Raw genomic sequence first — 13537 nt, forward strand, 5'->3', positions numbered from 1 at the left:
CAGGAGGCAGCCTGTGTGACCCTGTGGAAAGCCAAACATCTCTAACATAGTTAATCAGGTTTAGCTTTGCTGTGTCATTCAAGTCACTGCAGAGCACCCTGCTGAGCTTCATCTTGTCAAAAACCCCTCTTTTCCCACACCTCTGGGATCTGTGGCCAAAGCTTTCCAGACCCACTGCTGACCAGCGAGTGCAGGGGATGTAGTTTGGGTGCTCACCTCATGGTGTTCTCAAAATCAGTTCTTGATGTGAATAAGTCACTGGGTAGGGGTTTTTTTTTTCCCAAGCTTAGCAGCTGCCAGGATTTCTCAGGTTGTGTGCCCAGCAGGCCAAATGCCACAGAGAGGTGGGAGGCCTCAGTCACATTTTCTGAGGGTGAATGGAGGACTGGAGGAGGAAGGGAGAAGTTTGCCTCTGCTGCAGTGCACAGCAGCTGCTTCATGCCAGACAGATTTCCACAGATTCAGAGGTCAACTCTGAAATGCAGATGGGTGAGAAAGAGAGGGTGAGTGAGGGAGAGAGTCATACATGTAGCTGTTTATTCAGTCTACAAAAACTCCTGGGGACTTGGAGCTGAGCCCTGGATGTCTCTGGAAGAGGTCTACTTTGTCTCCAGAATTCATTCAGCTGCAAAACCAACCAGTTTTGCTGTGATGCAGCCACGCTTCAGCTGTGAAGCAGGGTCCAGCTTTCTGAGATGCTCACTAAGGAGGAGGAGGAGGTTTTCAGCCATGTTTTTTTTTTCAGCCAGGAGGTTTTTGAGCCATGTTCTGCCTCCAAGTCACAGCACCTTGCTTCTCACTAAAGCAGCAGCAGCACATACAGCTCTGAGAAGGTCCCCTGAGAAGGTCCTCCTCCAGGGGTATCTTTTGTGGATGCTGGATGCTTTCAAGACACCAGTTTTCCCTGAGGTTCCTGGCTGGTGGTAGCCACTTCTCTTTTCAGCTGCCCACTTAGAAGATTGGCTGGTTGGTAACCACCACCCTGCCTCTGATTTGTCTTGCACCACCAGAAAAATACAATGTCCCCTGTAGGCAACAGGTGGCAGGACCTGCCGAGTAATGAGCTCAGTGGGTGCTCAGCCTCACCTGTGCCCAGTTAGGGCTGGCCCAAGTGCACATGCTCAAAGATCAAGGGCCAATAAAAGGTGGGGCCTGAGACCAGCAAAAGGCTCATTCTGAAGCAGGTCAGGAGCTGTGCTGGTCGAGGCCAGTTCTCTACTGATCCTGTCCTCATTCAGAGTCTATCATCTCTATGAAGTTCATCTCCTGCTACATCTGGTGGAGAATGTGGGCATAGACTCCCGTCTAAACCATCTTCTCCGAGTGAACTTCTCGACTTTCTACCAGAACTCGAGAAATTAGGGTAAGAGAAACCCCCTTTTTCTCTTGTTGCTTCCATTGCTAAGCCCTTTTTGTCGAAATAGAAAGATGGGTCTTACTGCCAGCAAACCCACTGAAGCTGCCGCCACTGAAAAAATTGTGGCACAGGCAGAGAGCCAGGAACTCCTTGGCTCCCCGGGTCCTGCTAGAGCCCGGGACTTATGGGAAGAGGTTTATGATCTACTCGGCAGGCCCTGGCACCTGTTGCCTACAGTCCCTTCCACCAGGACTTTCTGAAATGTTCTGGGATGCAGCTTTGAATACAAGAAGCCACCAAAGGAAATTGCCCCAGCGTTAACCTTTGAGCTAGGCTGAGTGACTTAATTAGAGTAAATAACAGCAAAAAACCAAGAAAATTATATTTACTGGGCTTTAGTTCACCAAAAGGCAAGCAGGGTACAATGATACACAGGTGATGTAGATCTGCCTGATGAAAAGCAACCAGCTTGCAGCTGCCAGCAATGCAGGCTGCTGGGAAGAGCCCCTCTCCCTTCCAGCAAGGTAACAAATTAATTCGACTCTGTGGCTGTTGCAAGCAAAGTCAGAAGTTTGCTTGCTGAGCAGAGCCTGCGTGCTTGGTGACAGTGACATATGGGAGACAATTAAAGAAGTGCCATGATGACCAGGTTAGTGACAAAACAGATCCCCTTATGAACTGGATTTATACTGTGTGCTAAGGTGGACACACAGCCCAGGAGGAGAGGGCAGCCACTGCCTTCCCACTCCCTTCACCAGCTTCTCCTTCACCTCTGCCCATGGATTTCAGTCATACAGAGCCCACCCTGCCCTGCTCCTCTTCACTCCCTGCCTGCTGTGGAAGCTTTTGGTTTTAGCTGAAGCCTGGCTGTGTCCTGTTGGCCATCGCAGGGGTTCTGTGCTTGGCTGCTTCCCTGGGCAGAGTCCAGTTCTCCCACTGGAAGTTGGGCACTTCCAGCTTTCAGGAGTGACAGAGCTGAATGAATCCCTCCCTCGGTGTGCCTCGGGGTCAGGCTTCCACCCCGGGTGGAAAGAGTTGGGAAGTGGCAGTGGGACACGTGGGAAAGCCACGGGGATGGACTGGGATGCTCCGACTGGGTAGGAAGCAACCAGCCCGACCCCTTGGGCCTCCTACCAGGCAGCGGCTCTGCGCCATTTTGTGGCTCCTTCCAGCGATGCCAGGGACAGAGCTCTGCCTACGTTTAGTTCCTGAGGTAACTGAAATACCACCGTGATGTTCATTAACCAAAACTCCATCAGAAAAGGGGGGGGTGAGGGAGATGGGGCTGCTCGGGCTGCTTTTGTTTAGCTCACTTTAATTGCTGGCTTCAGAGCAGAGGCAAAGCCTGGCAGGAGGCCCAGCTCCTCTCACCTCGGGAAAAGCCAGAGCACCCGGACCCAGGGGAGGTGGGAAGGGAAAAGTCAATCAGGCAGTATTTAAAAACCTACCTGCTGAGCCCAGGAGGGGCTGGAGATTTTAATGTCATTCCCAGCTTGAGATGCAGCCTGGAGAGTGAGAAAAGAAAGGTGTCTCTTCTCTGCTTGGATCCTTAATTGCTCGTTAAACCATCTGACAAATACCTCACCTCCTGGATGGCCCCATGCTCCCTGACAGAGGGGCTTCATCTTCGGCAGGGGGGAGTAGTATTTTTAAAAATGTCCATTTTGTTGCCTTTTTCCTTGGTCTACAAAACTGTGAGTTCAGTGGCTCACCCCACAAAACAAAACCAGGTCTGGAATTATTACCGCAGAGCAGGAGCAATAAACTTTCCTACCAGCCATTGCTGCATCTTGTCTGCAGGTCTGTCCTTTGCCTCTGCTGCAGGAGGGCAACCTCCCCCATCCTCAGAAAGGACCTCTGGGGACTGCAGAGGAGCAGGGACCAAATGAACCCCCTGCCCTAGGAGCCCAGTCCTGCTTCTGGCCCAGTAGAACCCTGATAACCACAGCCAGAGGTTCCTGTCCCTGGTACCTCCTGTTCTGCACTGTCATCACTGCTCATCTGTGTCTTCTGCCCAGACCCTCCTGCCTTGAGTCTTAAATCACAGGGGTGTGCCACAAGTCTGGGTAATGGAACAGATAAGGCAGCTGTTTCCCAGCACAGAAAATGTGATGGCCGTGCTGTTTCCTCTGGTGCTTTGCAGAAAGCAACCTGCAGTTCAATCCACAAAGCTCAGAAGAAGCCCAGACCTTGCTCATAGCAGCTGGAGAGCTTCAAGTGTGCTTTGCCATCTCGGACAGATGGCCAGATCTGTGACATACACCTATAACTCCCCCTCTAAGTAGTAAAGATAACATACAAAAGCCCTCTTTGCCACCTGACTGAAAGCATGGATGCCTTTCCTGAGCCACCCATGCACAGATGATGGGGCCAGCAGTCATGAGGGGACTGGCCATTACCAGTTCTTGTATTATAGAGTCTGTGCAAAGAGCAGAATTACAGCTCCAGCAGGGCAGGCAAACCCTGTGGATGATCTGTGAATATTCATTGAGCTCACAAAGCACTCCGGGGCAGATAACAAGCTTTTAAAATTAACTGAACTCCTCAAGGTTCTTCTTTGCCTTGGCTTTGAGGTGTGAGTCACCAACAGCATTTCTCCAAAATGAGCAGAGCCTGTGCAGGGGGCTGGCAGGATTCCTTAGCACCAAAATATGAGGTTAAACATTCCACAGAAAAAGACTTTATGTTCAGAAAATCTTCAAAGCATAGAGACTCCATCTCATGAAGCTTATGGGATGGCACGTCCATACAGTACTGGGACTTCTTCAACCTGTAAAGACTGGAGGAGCAAGAGACTTGAGGTTTCTAGGAGTCTGGGACATGTGGGAGACCCAGGCAGAGGGATGGTATGATTTGGGGTGTCCTGCTTGGCAAATGAGTTCATCAACCACTATGAACTATTCCAGTAGGGCTGAGCTCCACTATTCTAAGGCTGTCCAAACATTCCCATCTCAAATCTGAGATATCTTCCAGCCAGGAGTTGTGTCAGAATGCTGTCCTCCAGGAAAAGTAGTTGTTTCAGTGAATCACATGTTTCTCACCAAAAAAGCTTCCATCTGAAAGTGGCCAGCTGGCCCTGCCCTCCCTGCCATACTCCTTCACCACAGGAGATTCCTCTCCCTCCCAGTCACGAAGCACGAGAGGCAGCCAAGGAGGGCTGTGGCAACAGGAATTAGCCCTTCTAGCAGGGGCTCATAGCAAAGAACAAAAACTCAGGAAAAGCAGTAAACCAGCCTCTGAAAAATAGTGTTTCTGGAGCCTTTCTGCTGCTCTTGCTGATACGAATGGCTCCTAATTCAGGGGGGTTACACCCTCAGCTCAAACAGGCAGTGTTGCAGGGTATGTGCCACGTGGCTCACTTAAGATATACTTGCACATTTTAAAATAGACAAATATGAATTTCCTTTTTTTTCACAAGAAGCTCCACACATGGGCAGTGCTGACTGCTGAATAGAATGTTTGTTGAAGTGAGGTGGATTGCAGAAATTACCTCTTCCCTTTGTGGCTTCTTTCCAGCCTTTTGCCCTTAGTGTTGGATCCTATGGTGTGGATTCTAAACCCCCATCCCAGGAGCCTGGTGCTTGGGTGAAAATCTCTGCCTCAAGCATCTCTGTAACCCTTTGTTTCTTTTCTCTGCAGGCTGATGCCAAGATGGTCTGTGATGTTGTAAGTCGGATGGAGGACACAGAGCCCTTCTCTCCAGAGCTGCTGTCAGCTATGATGAGGCTCTGGGCAGACTCTGGGATCCAGGAATGCTTCAACCGATCCCGGGAATATCAACTCAACGACTCAGCCCAATAGTGAGTATCCCTGACCAGGGACTTTTGTGTAAAGAAGCTTCATTTGGGCTTGTTAAAGTTTTAATTAAAGTGAACGACCTCACAGTGGTGGTGCTGAACAGGCTTCTGGGCTGTGTGTTGTGTCCCAGCCTGCTGCAGGGCAGAAAGGACCAGGCAGGACATTCCTGTCCCTTTCAGCCAGTCTGGGCTCAGGTCAGTGACCCTGAGGACAGGTTCCCAACCTGCTCCCAAATGACTCAGGGTAGTTTTCTACAAACATGGATCTAGTGATCAAAGAGAGACCAACCAGAGGCCATGGCTGATGGCCTCTTTGTTTGCCTGCTAGACAATGGAAGGGTGTAATCACCTGCTCTGTGTAGCAGTGCAGCTCCTGGGTTTGCTTGTCTACACTGAGCTGAGAGGCAGCTGGACTGCAGCCAAGGGTTAGGGATGTCTGTGTTATTCTCCTAACACAGTTGATGGCACCTCTACCATTAGGGACCACATCCAGGTTTTTTTCTTTTTACTGATGATTATCTGAATCCATGGCTTTGGTTCATCACGTGGTAAGAACAGGACATCTACTCAGAACAGTTGCTCTGGCTCTGAAGAAATGCTGAGGGCTTCAGTTCAGACCCATTCCTAATTATAATTCACCCAATCTCTTTGCCTCCACCTAGGCAAGGATGCTAAAGCTTTTCATCCTGTCATTTCAATTGCAGCAGCTGTTGCAGCCAGGCAGAATGTCCCCCTGGCCCTGTGCTGGGAGCTGGGCAGTAGTCAGTAAAACCTGGTTAACTATAAGCATAAGGAACAGTCAGGCATGGCATGGTCATTTTTCTAGTTGTACCTTTGGACCTAGGCACGGTGGCACGGGAATGCTGCATCCCTGCTTTTGGCTTTCACAGTATCCCATGTCAACAAGTTCACCAGCTGACTTGTGCACTTCTGGTGCTGTTATTGTGTGTTTGGATTGTCTGGCATCTCTGCCTGGGGTTTTCCTGGTTGTCCATCAAAAGACAGAGCCAAGCACTGACGTGGGTGGTGGTTTTGTTCCGTGTGGTGGGGCTGATTTTCCTGTCTGCACCAGCTCCTCCCATCCAGGCTGGCAGGGCAGTCAGGGAGCAGAGGATTATTGCTGCTCTTGTGGTGCTGCAGCAGAAGGCAAGGGATGATGACACATCACTTGGCATTGACCAAAAAACCCAAGTGGGAAACCTGCAGATGTGTGGCTGGTGTCAGAGCATCCTACCCAGCCATTTTGCACCCTAAGCAAGTACTTCTCAGTGATGTTCCCAACATTATCCTGCCTTTTAATCACTGCTAGGTGGACATCCATATTTAATCTACATTTCATTGCCTGTAACAGCAAAATCTGCTTGCTCTTGCCAGCAATTTTATTGATTTTTTTTTTTTTTTTAATGAAAGAAAGGTCTGATGGCATAAACATACCTTTAGAGATAAAAATTATATAAAATGCCAGTCCTAATTGCATTACAGCCTGGTGGAAAATTCTCCAATTGTTTTAGAGCCAATTATCTGGAGGAAAGCATGTTAATTTTCCTTCCATGCAAGACAGCAGTTGAAACTAATAAGCATGGCCCTCCCAGTGTGCCCAGCTGCTGGGCAATTCAGCAGCAAGAGCTCCAACACCCCCAGCAGTGTTCTAGATGTCACCTGAAGTCTCTGTGCTGTGGCATTCACAGCAATATCAACTTGTGGCTGCAGCCCAGCAAAATGAATGAATTTGTCTTCAACAAAACAAAGGGAAAAAAAAAGGAGGAGGATGCAGAGTCCTCCTTGCCAGGGTGAGCTCTCCATAACCACCCTGTGCTCCATGCTGTGGCCAGGCACCTGTTATCTCTGAGTGAGGTCAGATGGGGAAGCTGAAGACAACAAAGTCCTTGGCATTTCTGGATCTGCTGTCACTGAGGAGGCTCTGGTGGCCCTGTCCCCAGGAGAAGAGATGCTGTCACAGGACAGGGCACTGCCATGTGTCCTGCTGCAGCTCTAAGCCATCACAGCAGATGGTGATTCAAGTGTGAGCTCAGTTGGCACATATTCACTCCGAGTGGACACCCAGTGAAAAGAGGCATATTTTTCATTTAATCCTTCAGTGTTTTGAGGTTGTTTTCTTCTGCATGAGTGGAAGATTTGAGACAGCTTTCTGTTAGTCCCTGCCCACCCCCTCAAGAGAAAGGGCTCATCTTTATTGACACTGATACTGGGTGTAAAACAATAGCAATTAAAAATGCGTTTTCATTAGAGCTGAGAAAAATAAATCATCAAATTATAGAATCCCAGACTGGCTTGGGCTGGAAGGGACCTTAAAGCTCATCCAGTCCCAACCCCCTGCATGTGCAGGGACACCTCCCACCAGCCCAGGTTGCTCCAAGCCCCATCCAACCTGGACTTGGACACTGCCAGGGATGGGGCAGCCACAGCTTCCATGGGCAGCCTGGGCCAGGGGCTCACTGCCCTCACACTAAAGAATTTCCTCCTAAATTCCAGACAAGAATTGCATCTGAGTTTCCCCAAAGTTTGAAAACCAGTGAGCTGGACTAGCATCACTCTTATTTCAGGCTTCTCTTGGTGTTCAGCCAGAGGGACTGGTGTTTTGCTGGCAGGAAGAAAGTTTGCTGCAGTAGTCAGAGAGCTCAATCCACGGCTGCTCAGCACATGTCACAAAGCCTGAAGGCACCAAGTGACCAGGTCCTGTCTTAGCCAGCATAGGTGGCCTTCAGGAGCAGTCCAGGCACTTTCCATCACCCCAGAAGCCACCTGCTGTAAGCCCTGACCTCTTTTCAGAAGCCCTCCTGGCTGTTCCTAAGGAACCACCACTTGTGCTTCTCTGAGCCAGTGCCACCCTTGTCCTGCATTGCTCTTCCAGTGCTTTACCTCGAGGGGTTTTTTAATGGCTCAAACAACAGACCTTCTGTTAAGGCCCCTGAGAGACCAAGTCACAGGCTGATCAACAGCCTGCCAGAGCTAGAAGCATGGCTTTTATTACCCTGTCATTAATTTCACTGAAAAGTGAAATTAATATATTGTATTAGCCTAAACGAGAAGTGAGTAACAGCTCTTCTCTCCTAGCAAAGAAGGGATGGAGTGCATTGCTTTCTGCCTGACTAATGGTGTGGACTTCCCTGCAAAGCTTTGCATCTTTGAAGCTCTAAAGGCAGCCTGTCCTTAGCAAGGATTTCATAGCCACTGTGAAGGAGCAGTAGAAAACAGCACTGCTGGAAAGAAAAGAAGGATGACTGAGGAAGAGGGGAGGTTCTGTAAGAGGCCTCATATGTCTTGGACAGTAAAAAGTAAAACCATAAGGACAGGAAGAGAAAGGAAAAGGGTAAGATGGAGCAGTTGATTTCCAAAAAGTAAAACCAAAAGGACAGCAAGAGAAAGGAAAAGGGTAAGATGGAGCAGTTGATTTCATCTTTTTTTTGTTACTGCATCTTTTTGTCATCGTTCCCTAAGGCAAATTTACGGGTGGGTTGAGTTCCACATTCCTAATCTCTTGATTATGTTTTTAGTCCTACTTCATCTCCTCTTCCTTTCTTGTCTCTGTGCCTGGAAGCTAAATCTACCTCTGATCATCAAAGAATCTGGGCACTGCTGATGTCTTTTTCTTCTCCAGCCAGTTTCTGTCTGTGGAAGCACATCTGTGACCCACATTTTGCTTTCAAAATCAGCAAAATAGAGGTTTCCGGCTGGTTTCCTTCATCTCCTACTTTTGTTCAGATTTGAAAATTGCCTTGTGTTTCCTAGCCTGGAGTTTCTGCCTATCCTGGTCAGTGGACTACAGTACATAGGGCAAATATGATCTTAATCAGCCAGGGATGGGGACCTGCTTTGAACAGCCTCCAGACTTCAGGGATGGGGAATGGACCAGAACCAGCACCCACGGGAGCACTGCTTTTCTGTGTGCATATCCAAACAGGCACAGGCCCTGCAAGATATGTAGGCAGAGAGAGTTTGCAAGTACACAGCCACAAAAGAGCCAGAATCCATCTCAAGTTCTTCTCCTGCCTCCAAGTACATGGGAAGATCATTTGATAATGCCAAGGCTGTGAAACTACTGTGAAAATGTAAAATATTTTAGGCCTGCATTCAACCCATCCTTCTTCACACATTTTGGAGGTGTCAGGGCTGGGAAGCTTCTTGCCTTTGGCTCTCTTCATAGGGAGCAAAGGGAGGGAAGAGATGGCTCTGGGGAGGGATCCAGACCTCAGAGCTCAGAGCAGAAACAGAGGTGCAACTGTGTCTGCAGCTCTACCATAGCTGACCACAGCCCTGACATCTCAGGTCTGTGCCAAACACCAAGGCCTAACAGGGTGAAAATTTTCATTGCTCCATCTTCAAGAACTCCTCTGGCACTGCCTTACAGAAAAGCAGCACCAAACTCAGAGTAAAATACCACGGTGTGCTTTCCTTCACACCCTGTCTCACGTGGGACTGATTCCTGGTTGCTTCTCCTTGCAAAAGAATTGGCTTTGCATCTTCCCTGTCGACACTTACTGCATCCTACGTGCCAGTGCACACTTGGCATCAGGGAAACAGTTCAGAAAACAGAGCCAGATATTGTTGTGATGTGGTGAGCAGCTTCCAGACTGAGCCCTGACAAGGCAGCATTGGCACAGACTGCCCAGAGAAGCTGTAAAATCTCTGTCCTTGGAAAAACTCCACACCTGGCCACCTGAGCTAACTTGCAAGCTGAATTTAACTTTGAAGCTGGCCCTGCTTTGACAGGGGGATGGTCCAGCTGAACTTCAGAGCCCCAACCCAAGCCAGCACTTTTGGGCTAACGTTTTGTTTTTTGTCCCCTTGCTTTTTCTCTCGTGACACTGATTTTAAAAGGGAGACAGGGATCCTCAGGGTTGGCTGCAGTAACCTGTTCCTCACCATGCCAGACGTGGGCATTACAAATGAGTGTCAGGACCTGGCCTGTTTTAATGAGCCACAGTTGTCTTCCACAGCAGGCTGCAGGCACCAGTGGTGATGCTGTGGTGGGGAGATGCTGCCACCCCCTTCCCGTGGGTCCTATCCCAAAAAACATCCATGTTTGGAAAAGAAATATTGCAGAGGGACTTTGCTGTGGTCTGGAGAGCACATGACAGCATGTTGGGAGCTCTTGAGCAGAGCTCCATGGGATAGAAAGCTCAGGAGGAGCCAGTCCAGCCCAGGACAAGCACTGCTGGGCAGGGCAGAATAACTCTGTGCCCTCTGGATGCTGTTACTTCTTTCTCCCCTTCCTTCCCATTTTTGTGGTTGGTGCAGTTCCCTTCCCTGGATTTCTCCCCTGGCCAGCAGCCATCCCTCTCACACTCACCCCTTGCTCTCCCTGCTCAGGAGCTGTGCTGCCATTCAGTGGGCCCCATGGAACATGAGGGCCCAAAAAACCCTCAGCCCAAAAAGCCTGCTCCAGGTGTGCAGCTGCTGCTGTCCTCCTGCCTTCTCCAGGAGTCCTCCTGTCCTCTCCAGGAGCTCAGCCCATGCACACCCTCAGACAGCCCTGCTAGAAGTGGGGAGCAGCACAGCATCCTCACACAGTGGTATTTCAGGTTAGGAGTTAAATCCAAAAGTAAGCAGGAGCTTAGCTAAAAAGCCCCCATTTTTCTATATATATTAAGACAACCACTGGAAAATTGCTTTTATCTGCTGCTTCCTGAGCCCTCTGGCTTATGCTTTAAAGCTTTTTGTCTGTGAACAGGAGAGCTAGAAAGTCCCTTTTTATTTCCTTAAGCAAATGGTCCATCAAATATCCAGCCTTGAGGGACTGGAGCTTGAAGAGACAACAAAAATGAAGGGAAAAAAAAAAAAGAAATATAGCAAACATTGTGATCCTTGACATAAAATCCCAGGACTCACAGAGAGAGGAGCCCTCTGAACACCCATGGGAGCACCCATGGGAGCACCCATAGCACCCCTATCCTTATGCCCAAATCCTCCTGCTTGCAGCTTCCCCATCTCCCATGCATCTAAAGCATCTTTAGTGCTTGAGTATCAGGAGGAGGCATCTTCTCCAAGGTCTTCTTCTAGGCCTGACTTGATAAAAAAAAAGAGAGCTGGTGCTGAGCTGGGATTTTAGGCAGCACCTTCTCCTTGCTGCTGGGAGGGAAGAGAGAACCCAGGCACAGACCACCCTGGGGAGTCACACCAAGGCAGTGTCAGCTCGGGTTTGGGTGGTTGGTCCAAGCACTGCTGGGGATTTCTGATGCCCTTTGCCTTGCTGGAACCCCTTCCTGGCTGGGGTACACTTGCTGGGAACACTGAAAAGAAATCCAGTGCTCCAAAACTAAGCCCAGACCACCAAGCATCCCCTGAGCAGTTGCCACAGCACAGACAGCACTCTGGCTCCTGGCCCATGCGTGCTGGGCCCAGACATCCTCTGGCACACAGGAGGTGATCCCAAGGAACACCAGCAGTGGCTCCTTCCCTCCACACTGCTCATCCTCCTCCTTTTCCCTCAAGTATGTGTTAAATCACATCAGCTCCCCCCTCAGCCCTAGGGACAAGTGGGTTGTGCAGCTGGTGCATGAAGAACACGTGTGGGTGAGCAAAGGCAAAATTTTATGTGAGCAGGAATGACCCAGCCCTGTCCTGCAGCCTTCCCAGGAGGGACATGAGGGCTCACTCCTGGGATTCAGGGCCTTATTTTTATCTTTTCCTTGCAGTAGGATCCAAAGTGCTCTTTATTTTGAGAAGCTTGAAGCATCAGTTGGGGATGGCTGGTCCTTTCCTCAGCTGTGCAGTCCCAGCAGATGAATAAATCTTGCATGCATCTGTAATTACTGCTTAACTGGTGTTGAAATGCAGCACCATTGATCTGCAAAATTCATCCAAATCCATATAGGAGAGCATGAAATGATACTGAATGGAGCAGAAAAGTACATGTCAACATGCATTTCCAGCCTTTTTTGTTCACAAAAAAAAAAAAAAGGAGGGAAGGGAGGGGAAACAGTATTTCTTCATCTCTTTAAATTCTTGGGCTGGCTTACAATTTAATCTTCAAATGTAACACCATTTTCTAGGCTCCTCTTTATGCAGGGAATATAGTTCTTTCTTCAAACAGGTTAGCAGGTTTCTACCAACCTTTCAGCATCTGCCCCTACATGGGCAAAATCCCTGTTAAAAAAAAACATTTGGAGTTATAGACTTTGGTATCATCAGGTCTTGTGATTAAAGCTCCTGACTGGGATTTAGTGGACCCAGACTGACTTCCAAGAGCCACCAGAGACTTGCTGGTGTGTCCTCAGGCAAGTCATCCATCCCCTTAATCCCTGTATTCCTCCTAAAGCAAGTGTGATTGGTGACATTTCCCTATTCCAGTGGGAGGTTGGGAGGACACCTCAGTCATGCTCAGCAGCAGAGAGCACAGGAACATGGACTGGGCCAGGGGGATGCCTGTGCTAACCAGCCCTCTGCTGGGATGCTCACCTCCCCATCTGAAGCCAGGAGCAAGCCCAGCAAAAGCATTTATTGGCAATGAAATCTGCATTGTCTGGTAGAAGTCCTGATGTAGACCTAACACTGGTTCCTGCTCCATCCTCCCACTGGAAGTTGAGCTCTCCTGGGATGGTTGAAACTTCTCCTGTCAAGCTCACCTGGCTGCCTGCAGCACCTTGGCCTGCAGCTTGCTCCCAAGAGCCGTGGTCACTGGAAGGGCCATGGCCACACAGCAGAGGCTGCTTCTGGCAGGGATGTGTCCCCAAGGCACAGGGACAAAGTGCTGTCCCCAGCCCTGGTGGAGGAGCATGCCTTGAAGGTTGTGTCTTCTGATCAGGGCTCCTTCCCAGAAGAAACCCTTCATTATCCCAAACTCCATGCCACTTATTTTTAGTCCCTTCTTTCTTATTTTAGTCCACAGTAGAGAAAGCCATCAGCTCCAACAGCCAACAGCAATCATGGAGCCCCAAAAAAACTATCAAGCTCTGTTGTGTGAAGGATCATAGAATCCTAGAATTGGCTGGGTTGGAAGGGACCTCAGAGCTCATCAAGTCCAAGCCTTGATCCACTCCCCCCGTGGTTCCCAGCCCATGGCACTGAGTGCCACATCCAGGCTCTTTTGAAATATCTCCAGGGATGGAGAATCCACCCCTTCCCTGGGCAGCCCATTCCAGTGTCTGATCACCCTCTCCAGAAAGAAATTCTTTCTAATGTCCAACCTAAACCTCCCCTGGCACAACTTGAGACCTCTTGTGCCCTCTTGTCTTGCTGAGAGTTGCCTGGGAAAAGAGCCCAACACCCCCCTGGCTCCAACCTCCTTTCAGGGAGTTGGAGAGAGTGATGAGGTCTCCCCTGAGCCTCCTCTTCTCCAGCCTCAACACCCCCAGCTCCCTCAGCCCTTCCTCACAGGACTTGTGCTGGATCCCTTCCCAGCCTCCTTGCTCTTCTCTGGACC

General features: G+C 49.5%; 1 protein-coding gene across 2 annotated transcripts in view; it reads left to right on the forward strand.

The window, feature by feature from the left end:
• GNAO1 (G protein subunit alpha o1) overlaps window positions 1–13537 on the forward strand; it is a 141559-nt gene that overhangs the window by 93538 nt on the left and 34484 nt on the right. For both annotated transcript variants that reach the window (XM_071757036.1, XM_071757037.1), the window contains exon 4: window positions 4997–5157. In XM_071757036.1, the coding sequence (XP_071613137.1) occupies window positions 4997–5157 (161 nt within the window). The remainder of the gene's footprint in view (window positions 1–4996; window positions 5158–13537) is intronic.

Source organism: Heliangelus exortis, chromosome 13, assembly GCF_036169615.1.
Source record: "Heliangelus exortis chromosome 13, bHelExo1.hap1, whole genome shotgun sequence".
Lineage (NCBI taxonomy): Eukaryota > Metazoa > Chordata > Aves > Apodiformes > Trochilidae > Heliangelus > Heliangelus exortis.